The sequence below is a fragment of the Acartia tonsa genome, chromosome 12 (genome assembly GCF_053477335.1).
Source record: "Acartia tonsa isolate MP-2025a chromosome 12, ASM5347733v1, whole genome shotgun sequence".
Taxonomy (NCBI): Eukaryota; Metazoa; Arthropoda; class Copepoda; order Calanoida; family Acartiidae; genus Acartia; species Acartia tonsa.
Window position 1 is genome coordinate 22,550,812 of NC_137271.1, and position 27,759 is coordinate 22,578,570.

At 32.8% G+C, this 27,759-nt stretch overlaps 1 protein-coding gene across 1 annotated transcript in view; it reads left to right on the top strand.

The window, feature by feature from the left end:
* ds (dachsous cadherin-related 1) overlaps positions 1–27,759 on the top strand; it is a 136,048-nt gene that overhangs the window by 96,057 nt on the left and 12,232 nt on the right. The window contains exons 15-23 of the mRNA XM_080180354.1: positions 12,484–12,602; positions 13,030–13,189; positions 14,584–14,703; positions 17,118–17,215; positions 21,640–21,834; positions 22,201–22,400; positions 22,968–25,116; positions 25,571–25,716; positions 26,376–26,518. Of these exons, the coding sequence (XP_080036480.1) occupies positions 12,484–12,602; positions 13,030–13,189; positions 14,584–14,703; positions 17,118–17,215; positions 21,640–21,834; positions 22,201–22,400; positions 22,968–25,116; positions 25,571–25,716; positions 26,376–26,518 (3,330 nt within the window). The remainder of the gene's footprint in view (positions 1–12,483; positions 12,603–13,029; positions 13,190–14,583; positions 14,704–17,117; positions 17,216–21,639; positions 21,835–22,200; positions 22,401–22,967; positions 25,117–25,570; positions 25,717–26,375; positions 26,519–27,759) is intronic.

The window sequence follows — 27,759 nt, forward strand, 5'->3', positions numbered from 1 at the left end:
CCACCCCCCCTAAAAAAAGTCATAGTGTGACTCGAGCCTTGAGGTGTAATATATTTTATGTTCCTTGTTTGGTCTCCCAATAGTTAATGAAAAGTATATCCTAAATGGCTTTTGATAGTTTATTTTAGGATAGGTTATATTGGTTTAGGTGATTGCCCCACATGGTTAAGCAATTGGCCCCCCGCAGGGGCTAGATATAGGAGAGAAGCTTGTGTGAAAAAAACGAAGAAACGCCCCTTAAAGAGCGTTGCCACAAAAGGGACTATACCCCAATATAGTCCAACCAGTTAAAACAGTTCTTAACCATGATAACAAAAAATTTAATAGTTTGATCATGTTTTATTTGCTTGGGCCTTTATAAGGGCTAAAACCATCCCGGGGATCTATGATGTAATTGTAAAGCACTGAAGATTCCATAAAATAGATACCTAACTAAATCAAATATTTCATTAAATAATGAAAAAGAATTTCTATAGGCGATTTCTTTTGGGAGGATGTCAGGGTGTCTCAAAACTAGTTATAAAACTTACCAGGACCTATAAGACGCTTCACTTTAAAGTATAATCATATTAGTTCATTGGTTAGTGAGTTAATTATTGTATTTTTATGTTCTAAAGAATGAGATACTACTATATATTTGAATAGTAGTGGCGCCCTTAGCATCTAAGAACTCGAGTTTTCTAAAGGGTAAAAAGGGAGGAGAAAAATAGCCTAAAACCACTCAAAGGATTGACCTATAATAGTGTGGAACCATCATGGGATCTATGTGAAGCTTTCCTAAAAAGGAGAACTCAGTATTAAAAGTAATGAAATCTGAAGCTATAGTCAAATAAACCTTACTTACTACTTTATGTTATAGGATAGTACTTATTAACTTAATAGATTAGGTAGGTGCTTTTTTTACATAATTAAATTACCCCCCCCAAAAATTTTACCCCCTGGGTAAATTAGTTTGGGGGGGTAATTACCCCCCCCCAACAGATTTGGGGGAAGTATTTACCCCCCCCAACAGACTTTAGGGGGGGTAATTACCCCCCCCAATCAAATTTTACCCCCGGGGTAAAAATTTTGGGGGGGGTAAAAAAAAATTTCGGCGCGCTTCGCGCGCCATTTTACCCCCCCAAACACGAATTACCCCCCCCCCTAAAATTTTTTACCCCCCCCCAAAAAAAAAGCTTGGACGCCCCTGTTCGAAGCAATACTGTAAAAGCTTTGCTTAGATCCCATTTCTTTTCAAAACTCTAATACATTTTCCGTATTTGGAAACTTTAACGGTGCCATAGGACAACGAAGTAAAGAAACTCCCTTTTTCTTATTCAATATATGTTTCTTTAAAACACACAAAAAAATCAAAACAGCAATTTCTTAATTATGATATGTTAGTGAACATTGCTACATTTCTTTCTTCTTTATTGGTGGATTTTAAAAATTCATGTTTTGCAATTTATTGGCAAAGAAGTTGTATCAACTTTTTTGCTTTTTATTTAAGATAGCTAGCCGGTTCTTTCAGTAAGTAGCAGATGTAGTATTTTTCATAGAATTCAGATATGCAATCGGTTTTTTTGTAGACCTCTTATTTTTTAAGTAATTTAAGTTTTTAAAAAAAATAATTAAGTCGGTTTTAAGGTACTAAAACGCAACAAAATAAAAGAAGAAAATGGCCAGTATGAACAAAAATAGTAAGATCTTTAATTTGACACCTTACTTTTAAAATTCTGTTGAGTAATTATTGAAGAAATCAATTTTTTTAACCTCGGTTTAATAAAAACTTTAGACCTAAATATTTTCTCAAACAGACATAAAAAACATGGGTTCATATATACCTTTAGAATCAGAAAAATATTACGAATCTATTCTAAGCAAAATTGAAAAAGTTTTAAAAAACTATAATAAAAAAATAAGTTCATTTTAAGAATCATAATTTTCGGCTTTAAAGGGTTAGCTTGAACCAAACCTGAACAAAACCTAAACAAAAGACAATGCAATGTAGCAGATATTTTTTAAACACAAGAAACAATAATGTATTTTTAACTGCATTGTTTTGAAGTTTTTAAACAGACTGATGCATATTTGTTCATAATTTTTCATTCTTTACATGTTCTTTAATATCACTATATTTATTGTAGTATCTATTGTATATATTGTATGAACGTTCTCCTTTTTTTCTGGCATTTCTATAGGTTAATTTTATAGGTTAAGCTTCCCGATTCGTCAATTTTTGCGATTTGTGATTGGCTAGTTTAGTAGTTACAATTCTTAAAAAAAACTTTTTATTTTTTCTATTTTTTATTACAATTTTTTTAAACTTTTTCAATTTTGCTTAGAATGGATTCATATTATTTTTCTCATTTTAATGGTATATATGAACCCATATTTTTTATGTCTGTATGAGAAAATATTTAGGTTTAATGTTTTGATTAAACCGAGGTTAAAAAAATAGATTTTTTCAACAATTACTCAACAGAATTTTAATAGTAAGGTGTCAAATTAAAGATCTTACTATTTTTGTTCATACTGGCTATTTTCTTCTTTTATTTTGTTGCGTTTTAGTACCTTAAAACCGACTTAATTATTTTTTTAAAAAACTTAAATTACTTAAAAAATAAGAGGTCTACAAAAAAACCGATTGCATATCTGAATTCTATGAAAAATTTTACATCTACTACTTACTGAAAGAACCGGCTAGCTATCTTAAATAAAAAGCAAAAAAGTTGATACAACTTCTTTGTATTTTTTTACTTTGGCATTTTTTTTTGCTACAAAATGAGAACGCTTTTTATCTCTTACTTTCTCTGAGATGCTTTTTCTCATGCAATATTTTAATAAACATACATTCTCTTTACTTTTTGTAAAAACTATATATTGGCTGAGCGTTTAGCCTCTAGGGGCTTTGTTCATAAGGATATTAAAGTTTCAAAGGTTACAAAAAAATGCTAACTTTTAGATAAAAAAATATTGTAGTCTGAATTTTGTGTAAGGGTTTAATTAGACCCAAGAAAATAGCCTAAACCATATCTCATTCAGATAAGCAGCTTTTTTTAAATTTGAAGAGTATCTTAGCAACTGTTTTTCGCCTACATATATTGATGAAAATAAAATCATTTCCAAAACATTTTCTTCCTTAAGGAATAGGTATGCTTTTTTTGTATAATAATTTCTTTACTATATTTTTTGGTTTATTGATAGTTTATTTTAGAAAATGTATTTCAATTAAAGAAGGTGTATCAACTTTTTTTTATAGCTAGCCGGTTCTTTTAGTAAGTAGTAGATGTAATATTTTTCATAGAATTCAGATATGCAATCGGTTTTTTTGTAGACCTCTTATTTTTTAAGTAATTTAAGTTTTAAAAAAAAAATTAAGTCGGTTTTAAGGTACTAAAATGCAACAAAAAAAAGAAAGAAAATGGCCATTATAAACAAAAATAGTAAGATCTTTAATTTGACACCTTACTTTTTCAATTCTGTCAGGTAATTATTGAAAAAATCGATTTTTTTAAACCCACGAGAATAAAAACTTTGAACTTAATTTTATTATTTCACAGATAAAAAAAATATGGGTTCATATATACCTTTAGAATCAGAAAAATATTACGAATTCATTGTAAGCAAAATTGAAAAAAAAAGTTTACAATATAGTATATAAACTACAATAAAAGGAATTATATGAAAATATCATATAATATTGTACAGGCAACGTCTTAATTCTTGAATTAAGTATAAAAATGGGAATGGGGTAAAGAGGGGGTAAAAAAGGGAAGACGATAGTGTTGCCTGAACAAAAAATACAATTGGCCATTTGTTTAAGTTTTTATTTTTTTCCTTTTTTTCAATTTTGCTTACAATGGATTCGTAATATTTTTCTGATCCTAAAGGTATATATGAACCCATGTTTTTTATGTCTGTTTGAGAAAATATTTAGGTCTAAAGTTTTTATTAAACCGAGGTTAAAAAAATAGATTTTTTCAATAATTACTCAACAGAATTTTAAAAGTAAGGTGTCAAATTAAAGATCTTACTATTTTTGTTCTTACTGGCCATTTTTTTCTTTTATTTTGTTGCGTTTTAGTACTTTAAAACCGACTTAATTATTTTTTTAAAAAACTTAAATTACTTAAAAAATAAGAGGTCTACAAAAAAAACCGATTGCATATCTGAATTCTATGAAAAATTTTACATCTACTACTTACTAAAAGAACCGGCTAGCTATAAAAAAAAAAGTTGATACACCTTCGTTGAAACTACTTTTTATTTCTTTTAATTTTAAAACATGGAATTCCTTATGCAGAAGTACGTACTTTGAGTTTTAATTTGTTGAATCCAAACAAATGATTTGAACCTAGAGAAGGGGTAATTTCGTTTATCCTAATTTGGAATGTATATCAATTTAGGGATCTAAAGGTATAAGACAATGATCTATAAATTGACAGAAATCCCCAGAATGCTACACAAAATTATCCCTTCTGTAGATTACAATTAGTGATTGAAACGCTTGGACTCTCAACTTCCAATCGAAATTCAATAAAATCTAACGAATAAGAAAATTTTATTTTAAATCTTTAGGGACTAGTGCAGAACAACCAAATGTCTCCACCCTCCCGTATACCAATTAATTTCCAATTGTCTTATTCTTTAGATACCTACTTCTTAATCATATAGAATCTTTGCTACTTGAAGAAAAAAAGGAAATCTAGTAGTCGTGATAATTTAGTAATGCGAGAAAATTGGGAATAAAGGAAATACAGTCATGCTAGCCAAGGAGGGAGGGGGCATTGGGCTGTTTATTACACTAGTCCCCTAAGTCTTTTAATAACATTTTGTCATTCGCTGGCTTAAAGACTTTTTATTGAACTTTGATTTATAGTTAAGTGTTCATATGTTTTAACCACGAATTGTGATCAGAAGGGGTAATGTTGTGATAGATTGATGGATAAATTGACAATGGATGGATAGATAAATAGATAGATAGGTGGAAAAATTGACAGAAGACAATTAATATTTTAGAGTAGTTTTGCCTCTCTGAACGAACTGCACATTTTATGCAATATAAAAACTGGTTCTAAACTAATACTTTTTATTTCTATGACAGCACAGGAAAAGCCAATTAAATACAAATACTTATTGTAAAACTATGAGATATTTTAACCTAAGAACTCGCTTAAGATGACATTTATTTTAAAGTCTTTGTAGGCTTTCATCTTAGCTTTATACAATGCAGAAAAATATTTTTAGATAGCAAAATAAAATAATTAATATTCCATTTCCTAAAGCCACTATTTTTGCTATGCTCCTAGCCCCTAACATTTTTTCTAATGATTTACAATACTACTAGCAACCTCTATCGACCATTGAATGTTTTAAGACGTTTTTGGCTATCATTTTGTTTTTGAAGTTTTATAAAAACATTTATTTCTTAATTTTTTAACTACATCAAAAGATTATGATAAATTTAATAAGAATGACTGTTAGATTCTATTACATAGCTACGGGGATGTTGCACCTGAAAAAAATCTTTTTTGTTTTGTTATTATGTTATTAGAATAGCATTATGTGCATGAAGTAAGATCTAATTGTTGTCGGGTAGGCGACGAGTTTGAATCTCGACATAACACTGCATCTTAACTGAAAGTTGATATAAATGGTTCCTAATGCTGCAATGCATGGACAAAATTAAGATATTTATTACACTAGTCCCCAAAGTTTTAAAATAATGTTTTCTTATTCATTGGCTTCATAACTTTGGGGACCTTTAGTGAATTTTAATTGGTTTGTTGAATAAGTTAAGTGTCCTAACGTTTCAAACAAAGATTGCAATCTGCAGATGGGGTAATTTTGTGAGTTTGGGATTTACATAATTATATCGTCCATTGTTTTATCCCTTTAGAACCCTGGCTGCTATGTCAGGTTTGTGACATTAATGAAAAAAATATGTATGTGTAATTAAGAACTAAATGTTTTAAAGTTATATTAACAAATAAACAGTAGATAAATAATTAAATTAATCTTAGTACACTAATAAAAATGTATTTTGGTTGGTAGGTTATACAATTATATACTGGGTTAGTGTTTTTCCCCTTGCATCTATAGGTTCTGTATTGGAAGAAGAAGTTAGATGACAGAAAAATAGCCAAAATCAATCCCATATGTGAAACATATTCAAAATCTAGAGCTCAATCGTTTAAGCGCGATTTTAACCGACCAAAAATACTAGACATTATGATAGTTTTAAACTTTTGATTTATCTAAGATACTCGAACAGACGAACTGACGGGCATACGGAAATGCTCTAGTGGTTGTATATAGAATAGCTGTGCTACAAAAAAAAACAAAAATCATCCATAAGTAGGGAAGCATTAAAATATATAGAAACGGACAAACAGACAGAATGAATTATAGAGAAAATGTTCAGTTGATAAATATACAATAATTCTAAGAATTCACGAAAAATATTAAGAAAAAAGATTTGCATTGTCTTTTATGCATGACAGACAAAGTAAATTTTATACTCGATGCTCAATGATACAGGGAATCTTCACAAAAAAATTACATTTCCCCCATAGCCGTACGGATGGAGTGACCGACAGACAAAGTGAATTATAGAGTAGCTTCGCTACTAAAAAAATCGTAGAAAGGGTTTTCACTTTCTCTTAGAGCCCAAAAATTGACGTTTTCAGCATGAACCAAAATTAAAACAAATAGCTGAACAGAAGAAACCTCTATCTTTTTTATCAATTAATTTTAATTTCCATTTTTCTGCATTAAAGCCGCCTTAAAGTTTTAAACTGTACGCATATCAATATAATTGTTTCATCAAATTAATTCATATAAAAAATATAAGAGAACCTTCTTTTAATTTTAATTACGAATTTTCAAAGAAGCACTGGAAAGTGTCATATGACGTCATAAAAATACGTCTTAAAAGGAGGGATGAGAGAAGAAGTGGGAAAGGAAAACCCAGAAAAAGAGATGGATAATATACGTATTTTTATGACGTCACAAGCGCGTCATTTTTAAATAAAATTTTTCAGCTTTGTAAGAACATTTTGTAAGGATATAGAAGGCTATTATAAGCACCTTGTCACAACTTACGATGCTAATAGGGAAAGGCGATTTTGCAGTGGTTTTATTAGATAAGCTATTTCATCTACGCTACATTTTTTTGTTGCGTTCAAGTCTCTTCGTAAAAAGAAAAAGATTTCTCTCGGGAGGGTGGTGGTACCCTCCCCCAAAATAGTTATAAACCTTCACGGGGCCTATGAGAAGCTACCCTGTTAAGGAGAACCCGATCGGTTTAGCGGTTAGCGAGATCCTTTGGTACAGACACACAGACAAACACACAAACATCCTGTTACTTTATTATAAGGATAGATAGATAATGGTTGAATAAAAAAGATAACACTTTTAATTGCACGACCATTAAATATCTTATTGTTTTGCTCGTTTTTAGGCTAAGGCATACCCTCATTTTGCATTATTTTTAACATCTTTAGTTGTGACGCAGTTTTGCGAGTATTGTCTGCACCTAAAATTAAAGATTAGCACGGCACCATTGGGAGAAATAATGGGGGCACATTTATCATAACACATAGAAAAACTAATACAAAAGAGGGTGCTCCCTCCATACTGTTTAAACAATTGTAGTTTGTAGAATAGCAAAAAGTACTATTTTTTACATGTTTAGTAAATGTAATGTTTAAGGACTAAATAATTGACAAAAAATAATGTTTTTAAAACAAATAATAGCACTGTTTATAAATTATGTGTATACTAAAAGCGCAAAAATACTGAATATAGGCAGGAAGTGAGGAGACATTGGACTGTAAATTATTCTTGTCCCCAAAGTTTTATATGCACGTTCTCTAATTTTTTATCTAAATGGGTAGGAAAAATATAGTATTGTCCAAAAATTTTTAACCAATAAGCTAATGTAATTATTATAATGTAGCCTTTTATTATTAATTTTTGCTAAAAATATTGATAAATTTCATTGTTGGCTAACTTTTAAAAAAATGGGTTTGGAAGAGAAATTATTAGATACTACGTACATGCTTAGTTTCATAGATAGATAGATATATGGATAGATAGATAGATAGAAAGATGAAGAGAAAAATTGATAAATTTATAGATGGGTAGATAAGTAGATGAATAGATAAATAGATAAATAGATAGATGGCTTTTTTTGAAACTCTTTTATACACAATTTTTATGGAAATCTAATATGCTAAAATCTGCATTGAAAGATTATATATCTTCATAAAAAATACTTTGTTTAATAAAACTAACTTAAAAATATTATTTTCTTTAAATATTTATTACATAAAGATGATAATTTATGTGATGCATTCTTATTCGAAATGTCTATTTATAAATAGAGGTTAGGGAACTTTGGTACCCAAAGTTTTATATTTACTTTTCTTATTCGTTGGCTAAAAAACTTTAGGTACTTTTGTTGAATTTTGATAGGTTGCTTCCAAATTAGCAGTACAAACTTTTCAACCATTCCATTTAATCTACAGGTGTAATTTTTTTATTATCATTGGGGATAATGACAATTTATCGTCTATTATCTTATCCCTTAAGATCACTGTATTTATCTCTCTTATTCTTTTTTTCTCTCTCTCTCTCTCTCTCTCTCTCTCTCTCTCTCTCTCTCTCTCTCTCTCTCTCTCTCTCTCTCTCTCTCTCTCTCTCTCTCTCTCTCTCTCTCTCTCTCTCTCTCTCTCTCTCTCTCTCTCTCTCTCTCTCTCTCTCTCTCTCTCTCTCTCTCTCTCTCTCTCTCTCTCTCTCTCTCTCTCTCTCTCTCTCTCTCTCTCTCTCTCTCTCTCTCTCTCTCTCTCTCTCTCTCTCTCTCTCTCTCTCTCTCTCTCTCTCTCTCTCTATTTCTATCAATCTTTCCTTCTCTTTCTCTCTCTCCCTCTATTTTTTTTTGTCATCCTTCTTATTTGCAAATTTGAAATATGTTGTAATAGTAATTTTTAGAAGCGAAGCTACTCTGTGATTCTTAAATTAACTAGGATGACAACATTCAAATAAGTGAAGTATATCTTATCAGATGGACAGACAAACAAGCATTAGTTAATGTAGAGTTATTTATATAAAGGGGTAGTTATGATTATCATCATAGGTAATGTATGTATATAAATTTATATCTCATTGTCTTATCCCTATAAGATTCCTTTGGAAAATATTTATATTATTAAGTGGAAGCGTAACAACTATTCCTTTTGAAAAAAACCTACAACTTTTTTTTGTACAATATTAACCAGCTTCCCCCTGGGCAGAATTTGATTGGAAGATTATAATTTCCTCTGTATTATCCTATCACTGTATCCCTGATAGAAGAGTGGCAACCAGGGATCTAAAGGGATAAGACAATAGCCGATAAATTGATGTACATCTCCAAAATAACCCCTTGTGAAAATTACAATTAGTGGCTAAAATGTTTGGACTCTCAACTGAAATGAAATAACAAACAAAGTCCCTAAAGATGTGCAAACGAATGAGAAATTTTGTTTTTTTAAGACTAGTATAATAAACATCCCAATTTACCCTCCCTACCTCCCTGATAGAGTGGCAACACAAATGTCAAGCGATCAGTTTTTGATGTCTCAAGAAAATATACAAGGTCTAGTTATCCATGAAATTAGGGTGAAGGATGTCTGTCTGTCTCTGTCAATGATTATTGAACTGTTTGATTGAATGTCTGACTTTTTTGTTTTAGTCTGTTTGTCTGTGAGTCTAAAAGCCAGGCTGTATGTCTGTCTGTATGTCTGTCTGTATGTATGTCTGTATGTATGTCTGCCTGTATGTCTGTCTGTATGTCTGTCTGTATGTCTGTCTGTATGTCTGTCTGTATGTCTGTCTGTATGTCTGTCTGTATGTCTGTCTGTATGTCTGTCTGTATGTCTGTCTGTATGTCTGTCTGTATGTCTGTCTGTATGTCTGTCTGTATGTCTGTCTGTATGTCTGTCTGTATGTCTGTATGTCTGTCTGTATGTCTGTCTGTATGTCTGTCTGTATGTCTGTCTGTATGTCTGTCTGTATGTCTGTATGTATGTCTGTATGTATGTCTGTCTGTATGTCTGTCTGTATGTCTGTCTGTATGTCTGTCTGTATGTCTGTCTGTCTGTATGTATGTCTGTATGTCTGTCTGTATGTCTGTCTGTATGTCTGTCTGTATGTCTGTCTGTATGTCTGTCTGTATGTCTGTCTGTATGTCTGTCTGTATGTCTGTCTGTATGTCTGTCTGTATGTCTGTCTGTATGTCTGTCTGTATGTCTGTCTGTATGTATGTCTGTCTGTATGTCTGTCTGTATGTCTGTCTGTATGTCTGTCTGTATGTCTGTCTGTATGTCTGTCTGTATGTCTGTCTGTATGTCTGTCTGTATGTCTGTCTGTGTCTGTCTGTATGTCTGTCTGTATGTCTGTATGTCTGTCTGTATGTCTGTCTGTATGTCTGTCTGTATGTCTGTCTGTATGTCTGTCTGTATGTCTGTATGTATGTCTGTATGTCTGTCTGTATGTCTGTCTGTATGTCTGTATGTATGTCTGTATGTATGTCTGTATGTATGTCTGTCTGTATGTCTGTCTGTATGTCTGTCTGTCTGTATGTCTGTCTGTATGTCTGTCTGTATGTCTGTCTGTATGTCTGTCTGTATGTCTGTCTGTATGTCTGTCTGTATGTCTGTCTGTATGTCTGTCTGTATGTCTGTCTGTATGTCTGTCTGTATGTCTGTCTGTATGTCTGTCTGTATGTCTGTCTGTATGTCTGTCTGTATGTCTGTCTGTATGTCTGTCTGTATGTCTGTCTGTATGTCTGTCTGTATGTCTGTCTGTATGTCTGTCTGTATGTCTGTCTGTATGTCTGTCTGTATGTCTGTATGTATGTCTGTATGTATGTCTGTCTGTATGTCTGTCTGTATTTCTGTCTGTATGTCTGTCTGTATTTCTGTCTGTATGTCTGTCTGTATGTCTGTCTGTTTGTCTGTTTGTCTGTCTGTCTGTTTATCTATATTTTTGACTAATGAAATGTTTATCTATCTGTAGAAATGTCTGTCTGTATGTTCGCTGTTTAGTATCCTTAGTCTGGCTAATTGTCTGTAGTTTTGTATGTCTGTCGATCTGTCTGTTTAAGAACTAAACCTTTCTGATAACATTGAAATATTTATCAAAAATTATTTTCAATTCTTCATATTTATATTGTTGTTATTAAATTGTTAGCCAAGCCTTTTTCAGTTGGGACAATAAATAGTTAGGTGCTTTCCCTCTATATGTCTTTTGAGCACTTATAAATCCTCTTTAATTTAGAAGTATTAAGAAGACTTAGGGTTAGGTTAGGTTAGGTTGTATTGGGTACTGGGTAGGACTGCAGGTTTAGGGCTTTAAAAAATGGGTTTAAGTATAGAGAAATACACTCAGCTGCCTAACCCAAAATATTACAAAATAAACAGTCATGTTGCAAAGAAAGAGAGATATGACAATGGACAATAATTCAATAGATAGATAGATGATTAAAACATGGATAAATAGAGAGATAATTAATACATAGATAGATAATCAGTTGGATGAATATATAGAGAGATAGATAATCAAAAGAGAAACAGAAATGTAACAGATAAATGTATAGAAAGATAGAAAATCAACAGATAGAAAGAAAGATATAGAAAAATACATGCCAAATAATCTAACTGTCTAAAAAGCATGCTGTATAGCTACTTACTAAAATTATGATTCCAGAATCATATTCGAGACTACTGCCAATTTATAAGTGTATATTAGATCAATTTGTCTTAGGGTAAAAATCATGGATCTAAAGGGATAGGACAATGGCCGATAAAGCGATGTACGTCCCCAATAACGATTCACAAAATTACACATTCTTTAGCTTACAATTGGTGGTTGAAAAGTTTGGAGACTTTACTTAATGAACCAACCATTAAATTTAATTAAAAGGTCCCAAAATAGTTAAGCCAACTATGAAAAAAAATAAAAAATGGGGACTAGTGTAATAAACAGTCCAATGTCCCCTCCCTCCCTGGTAAACATTTTAAAGATAAATTTTGAAAATGAAGTAACTGTGAAAAATAAGTTCATAAATAATTCTTTTAATATAATATTTATTCTTTGGATATTTCTTCAATAGTATTTGTTAAAAACATCTTTGAATTTAATCATTTTATCTGTTTTTTTTATCCATCAATCTATTTATTAGTCTTTCCAGCAATCAATTTATCAATCTATCCATCAATATATTTATCTTTATTTATTTATCTTTATCTATCTATCTATCAATCAATATATCTATCTATCTATAAATCCATCTTATAATCTATCTGTCTATCTAACTAAATCTATCAATCTTTAAATCTATCTATTTATCTATAAATCAATATATCTATCTATCTATATCTACCTATCTACCTTTATATATGTATATCTATCTAAATATAACAAATTTAAACTAAATACTAAATTCAATTATTACAGGAGAGATTCGAACCCTGGTTAGCCTGGACCGAGAAAGTGGAGAGTACTACAGCCTGGAGGTTGAGGCCGTGGACCACGGGATTCCCAGGCTCACCAGCTCTGCTACTATCCATATTCGGGTACTTGTAATATTTTAGAAATTAACAGGATGTTTGTGTGTCTATGTGTCTGTTTGTACCGAAGGATCTCGCTAACCGCTGAACTGATATGATTCTCCTTTACAGGGTAGCTTCTCAGGTCCTGGGAAGGTTTATAACTATTTTAGGGGAGGGTACCAACATCCTCCCAAGAGAAATCTCCCCCAAGAAAAAATCACCCCACCCAAAAACAAATTTTAAAAACCCTAGAGGCTTTAAAATAGCCTAAAATCACCGGAAGTCATAAAGTCATTTACAAATATTTCCTGAAAAATACAATTCATTCATAACCAATAATTTCTGAGATTCTAAGCTTCATATTAATTCAAATGAATTCTGTTTAGGTTAGGTAATATCAGGGTAGGAAAACCCTGTGGGGCTGATATTTACAAATATATTTATAATTTAGGTGTTGGATGAAAATGACAATGCCCCCGTGATCATCGACCCCCTGGAGACCTACCTATCCGTGAGGGCTAGAGTCCCGCTGGGGACCACAGTAGCCCAGCTGAGGGCTATAGACCCCGACTTGGGGGAGGGCGGCGCTCTGCTCTTCTCTACTGTTGATGGTAAGCATTGAGAACTTCAGGGATCTTAAGGGATAAGACAATAAAAGATAATTTATGCACACAAATTGAACTATTTCAAGATTTAATGAAAGTCCCCCGGGCCCTATCTATAAAACTTTGTACATCAGTATCAATTACAATCTAATTTCCCCTCCCTCCCTAAAAAGAACATGGAAAAAGTTTATTTGATATTTCCCTTTCAGTTCTATAAACTTACTCTACAACTCTAGTTATTTATCGCATCCTATTATAGCCAGCTTTCCGCGGACATCAAAGTGGAAAATTATAAGATTAAAACAGTTTTGGTAGCCCGAGAGGCCGAAGGCCCTGACTAGCAAAATAGGTTTTAATTTTAGGATATTTCATAAAATTGTATGTAATACGTTGCTATATATGATTTTTCAGTATGGCTGAGAACTGGTTCTAATCCAGAGGATATTAATCGGTTTCGAAGCCATACTGGAAATTATAATATTTGATTTTTAAAATCCTTCATTAACCCTTAAGGGTCGGGGGGGGGGGCGTTGAACACCCCCCCAATCCGGTTTTTTCTATCGCATTTTCTGTGTGTGAAAGATAAAGAGCCCAAACTGCTTGACTTTTTAAGTTTGGGTATGACACATAACTGAGAGTTGAAATTTTTTGAATATCTTCATCCTGGCGGGCACAGGATGCCAGCAAACCTGGCAGGGTCATCCAAGTAAAGATCAAAAATATTTTTTTGACTTAAACAAAGCATTTTATCTTACCAAAATACTAAAATATCCTCTGGTAGAACATCCTCATATTAAATACAGGTGTTCAAGTCAATTTCAGGTTCCAGGTATGATCCTGCAGGTCCTGATCCTCCAGGTCTCCAGAAATCTTTAAAAGGCTCCTGTGGCCGCAATTTTTGACTTAAGCTTTTCTTACATGTCTACTTAATGTGTTAAAATTTCATATAGATCCGCCGCCGTTTTCCCGCCGACCGCCGACTGCGGCGGCTGGCAGCTGCCAAGTACAGCTGCGGCCGCTCAAATTTATGTTTTGATATTTCAAACATAAAATTTACATAAAAATAAACATTTTCTGCAAAAAAAAATTTCTTCTAGCTTCAAAAATAAAAAAATTACAGCCGTTTGAAGTTTTTAAGTAAAAAAGGACCTAAAAACAAAGTTTGTTAAATAAAAGGGTGAAGGAAGCGAAAATTGACCTTGACTTACTTAAGGTCGAAAATTCATCATAGCCCTCTAGCTCTAATAGGAACTGAGATAATAAGGGGGGGAGGGCGTTGAACGCCCCCCCCCCCCCGACTGATTAAGGTGCGGCAAGGAGTTAAATAAGAAATATGTGGACAATTTGCATTTTCTAAAAACTACATTGTAGAAAATAATACATAGTATACCCTATTTCAGATGGAGAACAAGGATATGACATGTTCACCATAGACAGCCAGACTGGACTCATATCAACAGCTGATAATATTCAAAATGGCGGATATAACGTGTCTCTGACGGTCCAAGTCTCGGATAAAGGTAACTTGCTTATTTTTTTATATTCCTATATACGTAATATTTAGATAGATAGATAGACAGAAAACAGATAGAGAGAATAAGAAAAGATAGTTAACTATAAAATAAGTTTTTAGAAAGATTCCTATTGTAGGACCAAATATAACCTAACCTGACTTAATGTAATAAACTAACAAAGGAAAAAAAAGAGATATGAAATAAAATATTAGAAAGATACCTTTTAGTTGGAGGACATATAATAAAAGATAAATTTACACAGTGATACCAAGATATTGACAAAAATTGGCTATTATATGTAAACTGAAAAAAGATTTAGAAAATACTACTAAAATAAAGTCTAGAATGATAGTCAGCTTCTAGTTAGGAAGATGCAAAGGCATCCAGATAGAATGATATATTGACATCTAGAGATACAAGATACCTAGACAGATAGATAGCAAGACATCTAGATAGCAAGATACCTAGACATCTATATAGCAAGATACCTAGACAGCTAGATAGAAAGATAGTTAATTTGATACCGCGGTGCAGAAATAATTTCTTCCCCCCATGAAATTGACTGACTATTGTATGCGCATACTTTTTAATATTAGAGTTATTTTAGAGTATCCACACTATTCCCCCTGAAAATCGACTGACTATTGTATGCGCATACTTTTTAATATTAGAGTTATTTTAGAGTATCCACACTATTCCCCCTGAAAATCGACTGACTATTGTATGCGCATACTTTTTAATATTAGAGTTATTTTAGAGTATCCACACTATTCCCCCCTGACTATTTTATGCGCATACTTTTTAATATTAGAGTTATTTAAGAGTATCCACACTATTCCCCTCTGACTATTGTATGCGCATACTTTTTAATATTAGAGTTATTTTAGAGTTATTTTAGAGTTATATTAGAGTTATTATAGAGTTATTTTAGAGTTATTTTAGAGTTATAATAGAGTTATTTTAGAGTAGAGTTCGTCATTCAGCCCGTCTTCCATGAGAGAAAAGTTATTTTCTTAGCTGCTTTTTTGCTATTTATAAACCTAATTCTGCTCGATATTTATGGAAAAGAATTAGTTTGGCTATTCAAAAATGTTTAGTCTAATATATGCAGAAATTTAAAACAATTCGAGAACGTTTTCATAAAATCGCCAACATTATATGTGTTCTTATTCTATTCTATTCTTATTTATTATAATTTGCAAAAATATTATTGAATTGCTGCGCTACTTATGTAGCATAAAAAAAAACATAATTGTCTTAATATTCATTTTAATAAGGACACTTTTTTTTCGTTGTATTAGAGAAACACTATGGAATTTAATAAGTGAAAGGTGTAAGTAATAGGATAGAAAATCCACAGAGCACTATGAAATCTGAAATCGTAATCTTCCCAAAATTTTATTTGGGAACATAAACAAATTTTAGATAATCTGATCTAATTGGTATAATATCAATATACAGGAATAAGATTGACTAATAAAAACAAATTCTTTAAATACCAAATTTAGGTCTTAAATTGACTTTCATCAATATGGTCTTACATTTTCCAAAAGTGACTGAAAAAACACGTTATAGAACTAAGTCCTCTTTCATAGGGAAGCTCACATATTTATCACCCATTGTCTTATCCCTTTAGATACCTGCTTAAAACTATTAAGGGTGGGGACCTCATAAGGCAGATATAGAACAATGTAAGATAAATTTAAACCGATTGATATCCGCAGGATTAGAACCGGTTTATCTTTACTGAAAAATCATGTATAGCATCGTATTACAGACAAATTTCCACGGATATCAAAATATAAATCATAAAATTAATATCAGTTTTGTTATCTCGGGCATTCGGCCCCTCTCGGGGCTAACAAAACTGGTTTTAATCTTATTTTTTTATTTTAATTTCAGCGGAAAGCTGTCTATAATCTGATGCTATAGATAACTATTCCAAGCATAAAATATCTATTTTCACACCTTTTTGTAAAGTTTGAGACTGTGGTTTTAATTTTCAAGGATATTTCCATCATTTGTGGTTGACTTGAAATGGAATTAACCATGCTATTTTACTTTCTTAGGTTATAAACTAGTATTTATTATTAATTCTATTTTTTGCTATGCTATAGACCGTTTTCTGGAAATATTAAAATAAAAAAAATAGAGATTTAAAACCGGCCTATAAGAACAAAACTGATATTATGATTTCTATTTTGGTAATTGTGGGAAATTGTCTATAATACAATGCAATACATGATTTTTAGGTATGGCTGAAAAACGGTTCTAATCCACTATGTATTTATCGGTCTCTTTGTACACTAAGAGATATTTTGAGATGTTTGATCAATAAAATCATAAAATCTCTGTCTTATATTAGTAATATAAGGTTTTAGACGAATGGGAAGATTATATCATTATTATCTATTTTTCAGGTTCGCCGTCCCTTAGTTCGCGGGTACACTATAGCATTGAGATTATGAGGGATACTGATCCTAGGCTTCCATTTGCTCAGACTAATATTCTTATTCAGGTATAGTAGATAGATAGAGAGAGAGAGAGATAGATAGATAGATAATCTTAGGATATTTCATGTTGAAGATTGTGTTGAATCTAGATGGATTTTAAAATAACGTTTCTTTTTCGTTGGATTAACAACTTTTGTCGACTTTGGTTCATTAAGTTGGGTGTTAAAACGTTTCAACCACTAATTGTAATCTACAATAAGGGTAAGTTTGTGTAACATCATTAGGGATGTACATTAATTAATCGGCCATTGTCTTATCCCAAAAAGCCTACGATAACCTGACCTAACAAAAAATATAACACCAACGCACAAGAAAACACCCCATTCCTTTAATCCTAATGCAAAAAAATGGGGGGTTTTGTGGTGGGGGGGAGTATTTGCTTCCTAATCACTTTGAGGGAAACTGCCAATCTTTTTATTGAATTATTACGAAGCGGCATTATCACTCATTTTAATTGGATCTTGTTAAGTAGGGTGTTCAAGTGAAATTGCAAAAGAACCTGTTTTTTTTTAAATTGGTGATAATTCAACTAATTCGGTTAGGTTCTCTATTTCTGGGAGGCTTTTTAAGTTGTCCTAGGCAGAGAGATAGGGAGGACAGTGGGCTGTTTATTACACTGGTCTCCAAAGTTTTACAATAATGTTTTCTTATACGTTGGCTTAACAACTTTTGGGAATTCTGATTGGTTGGTTTATTTAGTTGAGTGTTCAAACGATTCAACAACTAATTTTAATTTTTGTGTGTAATCATTGGGGAATGGGATGTATATCAACTTATCGGCCATTGTCTTATCTCTTTGTAAGGTGTATAACTATTGTTTTTATAAATATAACTTGCCCCTAGAGGCTCGAGACTCTGCTCGAGCTGGAGCTATCATAATTGCAATTTTCTAGCTATAGCTTTTTTCGAAGATTTTCAATTTATACAGATATGATGTTTGCAGGAAAGCAACTATTTGTAAATCTGAAATATTTGCGGGTTTGTTTAGACACCCAAATGGGCAAAAACTTGCTGCCGTTAAATTCTTTGGCTTTATGGTGTGTTCAATGGGCATGTGACTGCGCATTTATTTTAGCTTCTAGGGGTTATGTCTCAGAGTTACTTCTTCGAGCTTTTACTATTTATAATATTCAGGTTTTGTGATTTTTCTTTGAGTTTTTGCATGTTCTCTCTCTATCTTTTCTTTGTTATAACAACTGAAAATCTGCTCACTTTGACTGTTTTTCCGTCCATAATATTGTTTGTGCTTTCCTAGTTATGGATGCTGTCATCCTTGGCTAGAAAAGCTGCGCTTATTTCAATGATTCAATCTTATTTTTTTCTTGTTAAGTTTACATATCTTTACAGCATAGTTTTTAACTTGGAAGAGTTTTAATTTTAAATTCCTTTTTACATTTTATGTCTTTTATAACTAGTTGCCCGAAACTTTATAAAAGTAAGATTAGGGGTAATGCCTTGGTAGTATATATTTGCTTAATAGTTTTAGACAAAGGTCGTGCAATCAAGGGGATAGTTAAGGATGTTTCCTTAAGTCAGAAAGCGAGTTAATTAGGGTCATCTCAAAAAAACGCCTATCTCAGAAAACGACTACCTCAAAAAACGCCCATCCCAAAGTTTTATAATCATTCATTTTGGCTTTAAAACTAATTATCGGCATTTTTCAAAGATTGATTGGTTGTTTCAAATTAGCAGTGTCCAATCGTTTCCATCTATAATATTATTTTCTACAAAAGGTGTCACTTGGTCATTTTTTCATGGATTTCTTACGGATTTTACTTAAAAAAAATATGACACCCGTGTCCGTCTGGTCACAATGAAAATTATTTGAATTTCAATCAAATTTTACAACCGTTTCTACTTCATGAGAGAGAAAGAGAAAGCATACAGGGATTAAAGGGATAGGACAACGGATGATAAATTTAGTTTTCCCAATAAAAATAATACCTTTGTTAACTATTAAATATTGAAAAAAAGATTAGGATTTAAAATAATTTATCTGCTATTGTATTCTTTCTCCCTGTAAAAAAACACTTTTAGTTTATAAAGATGGGTTCCTAAGTTTTTAAATAAAATTTCTATTTTCTCTTTTTATACACCCCTAGAGGACTCTAGGGGGTCTTGATTGAAGTGGGTGTGGGGAGTCGACCCTTCACTTAGTTTAAAAAGAGTGAAAATTATTTTTTGGTTAGGTCGATTTCTCTTGTTACATGTTTCACTCATTCCTTCTCTCTTTTCTTTCTATCTCTCCCTTCTTTTTCTGTCTATCTATACTATCTCTTTTATTGTTTTTTTTTTTCTTCTTAAAAACTGAGAATCTTTAAATTTTTGTCTAGAAATCAATTTCTCATTGTAATGCCCAATAAATAAACTATCTATCTATATACATATATATGCATGGATTTTAAGGGATAAGACAATGGCCGATAAATTGATGTATGTACTCAATGATATTAGATGAAATTTCCCCTTCTTTTGATTAAAGTTGTTGGTGAGAATGTTTTGGGCCAACCAATCAAAATTTAACGAAAGTGACCAAGATTTTTGAGCCAACAAATAATATAAAGTGGCTATAGAACATTTGTTATAAGTATTATCAACAGTCAAATGCTTCCTTAAAATAGAGGACTTAATTGGTTCATTTGTTAGCAAGATCTAAACGAACATCCCAATAATCAAAATCTCATTTATCTCACATTTACCTATTCTAACAAACAGTATTATTTTCAATCGTCAAATATTATGGTTCCAAGTGTCCAAACTTTTCAACAAATAATATAAATCTACAGAATAGATAATTTTGGGGACTTAGATTTATTTATCATCTATTGTCTTATCCCTTAAGATCCCTGCTTAGATTTGTGTGGGTTGCGTTAATTAGTGAAGTAAGCCAAATCAACGTATTTTTAATTGCAAAAAGAGGATCTACTGCAGTAACGAATATTTCCAAAAATCTATGAATTTTAAAGGCTGCTAGCTGCCAAACGGCTGAACGTACAGATCATGCCCGCACACTATTTTAAGCGGCATAAGAAGGCCTACAAATAATCTGGAATAGTCATAAATCAATAATGCATAATTATCTCGCAGTGCAGAGAAATGCGCGAAAAAGACCTATTTTACGCGTTTTTTCTTCAGTGGAGCTTTCCCTGTGCATCATTGGATCTTGGCTATTCCAGATTATTTGTAGGCCTTCTTATGCCGCTTAAAATAGTGTGCGGGCATGATCTGTACGTTCAACCGTTTGGCAGCTAGCAGCCTTTAAAATTCATAGATTTTTTGGAAATATTCGTCACCAGCAATATTTTACCGTGAACTGCAGTAGATCCCAAAAAGAATTAATGAAACAACTGGATGTCTGTCTGTCTGTTTTAAGAAGGTACTACTTAAAATCTCTCAAACGACGTATCTTTGTTACATTTATTCAAAGACTATAGGGATAGGACAATGAATCAAAAACAAGTTCTCCCAACATTTTTATTCATGAAGTTTAATTGAATAATTATGGCTTCGCTACTATTTTATTAAATCACCCTTGTTTTCCGTCTCTCAGAACTCTTTTTGCAAAGTATGGTATGGCAATATCCAAATAAGTATATAGTGAACCTAAAAATTCCCCAACCCAAAGGAAAACTACTGATATTTTCTATAAAAAAAAGGGTTGACACATTTAGAAATTACCCCACCCCCCCCCCCCCCCCCTTCTTATTTTCGTATTGTATTATTTAAGGGTTCTAAAGGGATAAGACAATGTCCGATAAATTGTTGTATATTGTATATCTCCGATCCAATGATGTTACACAAAATTACCCCTTCTGGACACTCAACTTAATGAAGCAACCAATCGAAATTGAATTAAAGTCCCCAAAGTTGTTAGCCAAGGAAAACGTTATCATAAAACTTTGGGGACTAGTGTAATACAAACTCAACCCATTGTCTTCTTCCTTTCTGGCATCATCTAGATGAGATATGAGGGGGGGGGGGTCTAGGTCTACTAATGTTTGAAGGGAAGTTCCCTCAATATTTTAATATTTTGGCAGGCTACACCTTTATTCAATCTTTTTTTAATTACCAAAATTAGCAAAAGGTCAATTGAAAAAAAAATTAGGGAGGGATGTTTCAAATGAAGAAAATTAATTTTTCTCCCAATTTTATTTGTCTTAATAAAAAGCAGTGATGTACACTGGTACCCAAAGTTTTATACAGGCGTTTCCTTTTTCATTGGCTTAAAATCTTTGGGTACTTTTTAAAAAAATGTTTATCTGATGGTTAAAACTGTTTTATCAAGTAGTTTTAATCTACAGAAGGGTTAGTTGTTCATTAGAGATATACAGTACATCCAAGTATCGTCATTTGTCTTATCCCTTAGAATCCATGGGAAAAAGTGGTAATAATTTCTTTGTTGATAACAATGTCATGTTTGCATTTTTAGGTGGCAGAAAGTACGAAGCCCGGAGCAAAAATTGGCAACGTGAAGCCAGATGTTGGCAACCTCGACTTTGGCAACGTGTGGTACTCAATACAATCTGGCAACCGTGATGGACTGTTTGATATTGAAAATTGGACCGGGGATTTGGTTCTTGTGCGGCAACTTGATTCTGATTCTAGAAAGGAGTTTAATTTAAAGGTTTGTTTAGATAGATAGGTAGATAAATAAATATATAGAAATTAAGATAGTTTATATATTGATAGAAAAACAAAATAATATATTACGAAGTTGATTTATAGATAGATTATTCCTGAAGCTGCAGATTTTGATTACTCGATTTTCAGGAAAGCTTCACATAGGTCCATAGATGGATTTAGGCTTTTTTTAGATGTAAGGTTGATATTTCAATAGATTAAAAGAATAACTCATAAATGAATAGGAACTTTTATGCATAAAAAGAGTTATAAGTAGTTATTTTTAGTTTATTTTAGATTATTTTATTGAAACTTTTAAATAGACCAAATTAAAATTTTTTACTTTAAAAAATTTAATTTTATTTTTTAGATTGCCCTGAACGACAATATCTATGGGATGGCTAGAGAGGTCATCAAAGTTAAATTGGTTGTTACTGACGTGAATGATAACAGTCCACTGTTCAGCCGCAGCCTTCTGGAGGTTGATATTCTGGAGAATGTTGCCATAGGTGTACCTGTCCATACTGTTCAGGCCAGGGATGTGGATTCTGGTGGTAATGGGTCTGTCAGGTAATATTCATAGATATTTAGTCTGGTAGATTGTATATAGATAGGCAGATAGACAGACAGATAAATAGTTAGATAGACAGACAGATATATACACAGACAGATGAAAATAAAGAAAGATAGTAGCTAGATAGACAGACAGATTTATAGATAGATAGATGAACACTGACATATGGATAGTCAGATAAACAGACTTACAGATAGATAGATGGATTGATACACTGACCTATAGTTACACAGAGTGATTGGTACATAGACAAATAGATAGATTTATAGTTAGATAAACAAATAGATAGACAGATGGATAAACCGATAGGTGGATAGATCTAGTAACAGATAGATACACAGAGTGATATGAAGTTGTAGATAGACAGGCATATAAATAGGTAGATAAATAGATAGACAGAGAGATAAGTAAGTCATAGACATATAAATGGACAGACAGACTAAACATACAATTATAGGCTAGTTTTAGAACAATTGTGCTATTAACAATGAAAAGAATTATTTATTATCTATAAGTAGCTTGATATAATTCTAATGAAAATAATATATATTCTTAAATTTCAGGTATAAAATTGTGGACCAGTTTCCAGACAAGTACTTCCAGGTGGACACCTTATCTGGAGAACTATTTCTTCTTAAAGAACTAGACTACGAACAAACTGACAAAATCTTCATGACTGTTCAAGCCACTGATAGTCCGTTTGAGGAGAAGGGTCGCAGAACCTCCAATGTGGCTGTTATTGTCAACGTTGAGGATGTTAATGATCATGAACCGGTTTTTGTGTCACCGGATGCTCGAGAGCTGCAGGAAGATACTGAGATTGGGATGCCGTTCCACCGTGTACTTGCGGTTGATTCAGATTCTGCTGATGCCGGCCGTGTCACTTATACCCTTGACAGTGGTAATCTGGAAAATACCTTCCATTTGGATTCTATAACAGGATTGCTGAGTCTTAAGTTAAGCCCAAGTAGGACTAGTTATAGACTTGTAATTGTAGCTCAAGATGGTGGAAATCCCAAGAAGTCGAGCAAGCAAACACTACATCTGACAGCAACCAAGCAATCAGATGGCCCGCCAAAATTCAGTTCCTCAGTATATAAGGCAAATGTTTTGGAAAATTTGGATCCAGGGTCAAGTGTCACAACTGTTCGGGCCGACAAGCAAGGATCAACATCCAATTTCTACTACACAATTGATTCCCGTGTGTCTATGGGTCTTTTTGGCATCAATGAGCGGTCAGGAGAGATTGTGACCATGTCAAAGCTGGATAGAGAGACACAGGATGAATACATGGTAACTGTTTATGTTCACGATTCTTCACAAGGTTCTAGCTTTGATTCTGCAACTGTGTTAATCAAAGTCTTGGATGAAAATGATAATGCCCCGCAGTTTATTGATTCCTGTTACCCATTATTTGTGCCAGAAAATACAGATCTATCTGCTCTGCATACATTTGTAGCAGTTGATGCGGATTCTGGGGCTAATGGTAAAATAACCTACAGCATAATGGCTGGTGATGAGAAAAACCGGTTTTCTGTTGATGCCCACACTGGCCAATTATCAGCATCTCCACTAGATCATGAGGATAAGTCTAAATATGTTCTAACAATCAAGGCAGAAGATCAGGGCCGTCCCCGGCAATCTGTAACATGTGATGTAACCATTCGTGTGACTGATCGTAATGACAATGATCCTGTATTCACACAGACACGGTATCAAGCAAGAATTAAAGAAAATGTTGCCAAAGGATCTACAGTAACCCATGTGGAAGCAAAAGATTCTGACAAGGGACTTAATGCTAAAGTATCCTACTCAATTCAAAATGGAACAGAGTGGATTTTTGGCATTGATAAAGATTCTGGAGAAATATATACCACTGGCAACCTGGACCGGGAGAAGAATGAGGTCTACACTCTTGTGGTTGTAGCAGTTGATGAAGGTGTTGAAGATACACGGATGTCAACATCAACAGTGACCATTACTCTTGATGATGAAAACGATGAACAACCAAGATTTGTCAAGTACCCGTTCATGGCACAAATTGAGAACACACATGCTGTTGGGGAGCCAATTGTCAAAGTAAGAGCTGAGGATAATGATAAGGGTGCCAATGCTAAGATTACCTATTCATTGCTTGCCAGTTCTGAGTATGCCGATATGTTCAATATTGATACCAACACTGGGGAAATTGGTTCAAAAGTCGGGTTGACTACAGAGGAAGGGAAAATGTTCCATCTTGAAGTTGTCGCAACTGACAGCGGATCCCCAAGCCTTTCATCGACTGGATTAGTCGAGATTCGTATCGGGGCTCAGCCCGGGGTCAAGCTTAACTTCCAGCAAAGCGTATACACTGCAACTGTCAACGAGGACGATAAGGTTGGAACCGACATTGTCCAAGTTCAGGCAGTCCGCTCCGATGGCAGGATCCAACGTGTCATCTACACCTTTGGGCAGGGTAACAGCAAAGACATCTTTGAAATCAACTCCAACAATGGCCTCATCCGCCTTAAAAAGCCGGAGCTAATAGACTATGAAAGTGTCAAGGAGCACAAGCTGACCGTTATCGGTCACGCTGCTGGTCAAGAACAACTGTATGCATATGCGGATTGTGTTATCAAGATATTGGATGTGAATGACAATGAGCCACGGTTTACCCAGGATGTCTATTTTGCCCGGGCATGGGAGGGGAACAACAAGGGAACTTTTGTCACCCAGGGATGTTGAATACTTGCATTTTTTCATCCTTATTTTATATCACACTAGTTGTAATGTCTCTGCTTCTAGAAAAGGGAGGGAATGTCACTTAAATAGCCTAAAACCACCTCATTGATAAAGCTTGCCTGAAAAGTACAACCTATTTGTGATTCAGACCAATAATTTCATAGATCTTTAGCTTCAGTCCAAAATATTGGTTCTTTTTTTCTTTTTAGCTTTCTCACTAAATATCTATATCCTTCTTTTTTTTCTATCCATCTAAATTTTTGTATTTTTTCTCCCTTTTATTACTATGTAATTTTAACTTTTTATATTTTTTTTCTTTATCTATTTCTAGTTTTGCCCCTCTCTTTCCGGCTCTCTCATTCTATTCATTTTTTTCTTTATACTATTCTTTCCATCAAATTAAAATCTTAAATAAATAATGCAAGTATCAAACATGTTATAAAATCAGGTTATGGCTGTTGATGAAGATAGTATTGAAAATGAGCGTCTCTATTACCAAATAGTTGATGGTAATCATGACGGGGCCTTTGCTATTGATCAACAGTACAGCGGCATCATCAAGACGAATATTGTTCTGGACAGAGAAATTAGGCATGTTGTTCATAATGCAGTGATTTATTGATTAATCAAAGGCGATGTAAAATGATTAAGAGATAGATAGTTTGATAGATAGATTGATTGATTGATTGATTGGTATATTGATTAATAGATTAATAATTAATTGATCTATTAACGGATTGACAGATTGTAGCTTGGATTATACATTCACAGATTGATTGATTGATTAGCATATTGATGATAGTAAATAGATAGACTGATTGATAATTAGATTGATAGATTGATTGATAAATTTTTAAATATATTAAATTATACATCGCTTGATAGATTGATTAACAGATTGATTTATGTATTGATCAATAGATAGACTAATTGATAGATTGATTAACATATTATGGTATATATAAACATTGATTAATTTTGGTTTATAGAAAATTGATAAATTGATTTTTTATATATTGATTGCTAGATATATTTATGATATTTTGATTGAAAGATAGATTCATACATTTATTGAGTAATATATTAATTGATTGCTATCAAGTTCATATATTGGATAATGTATTTTATGGTTAGTGTATTGATTGATAGAGTATCTCTTATATTGATTAATAGATTATTTGACAGATGGAAAGACATAGATAGATAAAGATAGAAAACGGCAGTATAAACAACACCAATAACCTTCACAGGGATGCTTATGAGTTGACCGTTACCGCCACGGACGAGGGCACCCCGCCAAAAACCGGCTACACAAAAGTTATCGTTAAAATCATCGATATTAACGATAATCAACCGCAATTCCCGCAGCCAGCTCCTATTAGTGTTTCTGAAGGTAAGATTGTTTTACATTATTGCTTCGAAACCGATTAATATCCGCTGGATTAGAACCTGTTATCAGCTATACTGAAAAACTATGTATAGCATCGTATTATATCCAGTTTTCTACGAATATAAAAATGTACAATCATGATATTAAACAAGTTGTTAAGCCAACGAATCAGAAAAAGTTCTTATAAAACTTTGGGACTAGTGTAATAAACAGCCTAATGTCCCCTCTCTCCTTGGAGGGTTAGGCTAAATTCCTTGTCTTATATTTGCTGCGCTTCTTATGGACAAAATTGTTTTAGTTATTTTTTACATAAAATATTATATAGATAAAATATACTAGCAACAGTATTAAGAATGGCCAATATGTTTTAAACCAACGTTTTTTTCATATTCGATTTCGCTAAACATTCCAGTTGTCCAAGGAAATGTGGTAAAGGGGCGTTTAACCCCCCCAGGCCCATCCCCCCCCCCACAAAAAAAATTTAAACCAGTCATTTTTTAAAATACATAACATAACCCCCTTCTAAATCTTTGAAACCCATTAATTTAGCCCCCCCCCCACACTCTTCATTTCCCCTTAAATAACAAGCTTGAACGTTCCTAGCCTTAGAAATCTCTCCCTCAAAAGGATTTGTTGTAAGGCTAACCTGTACCCAAAATAACCTAACCAAACCAAGTTTGACTTAAAGTAAACTAACGATCATAAAATTGGCCCTTTTTCTATTTATTACAAAATAAAGAGAGTTTTTTGGTTAACTTTGCACTTCAAGGGAAACTGCCTTTTTAGCATTCTATAAATGGACTGACCAACAAAATACAAGATAACATAGAATACTTTGAACTTATTTTAAACAAAATTGTCCCTTTTGTAGATATAATTTTTGTGTTAAAAGTCTTGAACTACAAAATTCAATAAAAGTACCCAAAGTTTTGAGATACCGTTGTATGTGGGTCCTGAATTCCACTTGACCACAATGTCCTTGAGTGTTAAAGAATATTCCGCCCAATAAAAACTTTAATCAATTCTCAAACTTGAGGCATGTCAGGGAGGAAGGGAGGGGACAATGAGCTGTTTATTGCACTAGACCCCAAAGTTTTAAAATAACATTTTCTTATTATTCGCTACCATAACAACTTTTGAGAACTTTTATTGAAATTTTATTAGTTGGTTTATTAACTTGAGTGTCAAAACCTTTCAACGATTAATTGTTATCTACAGAAGGGGTAATTTGTGTATCATCATTT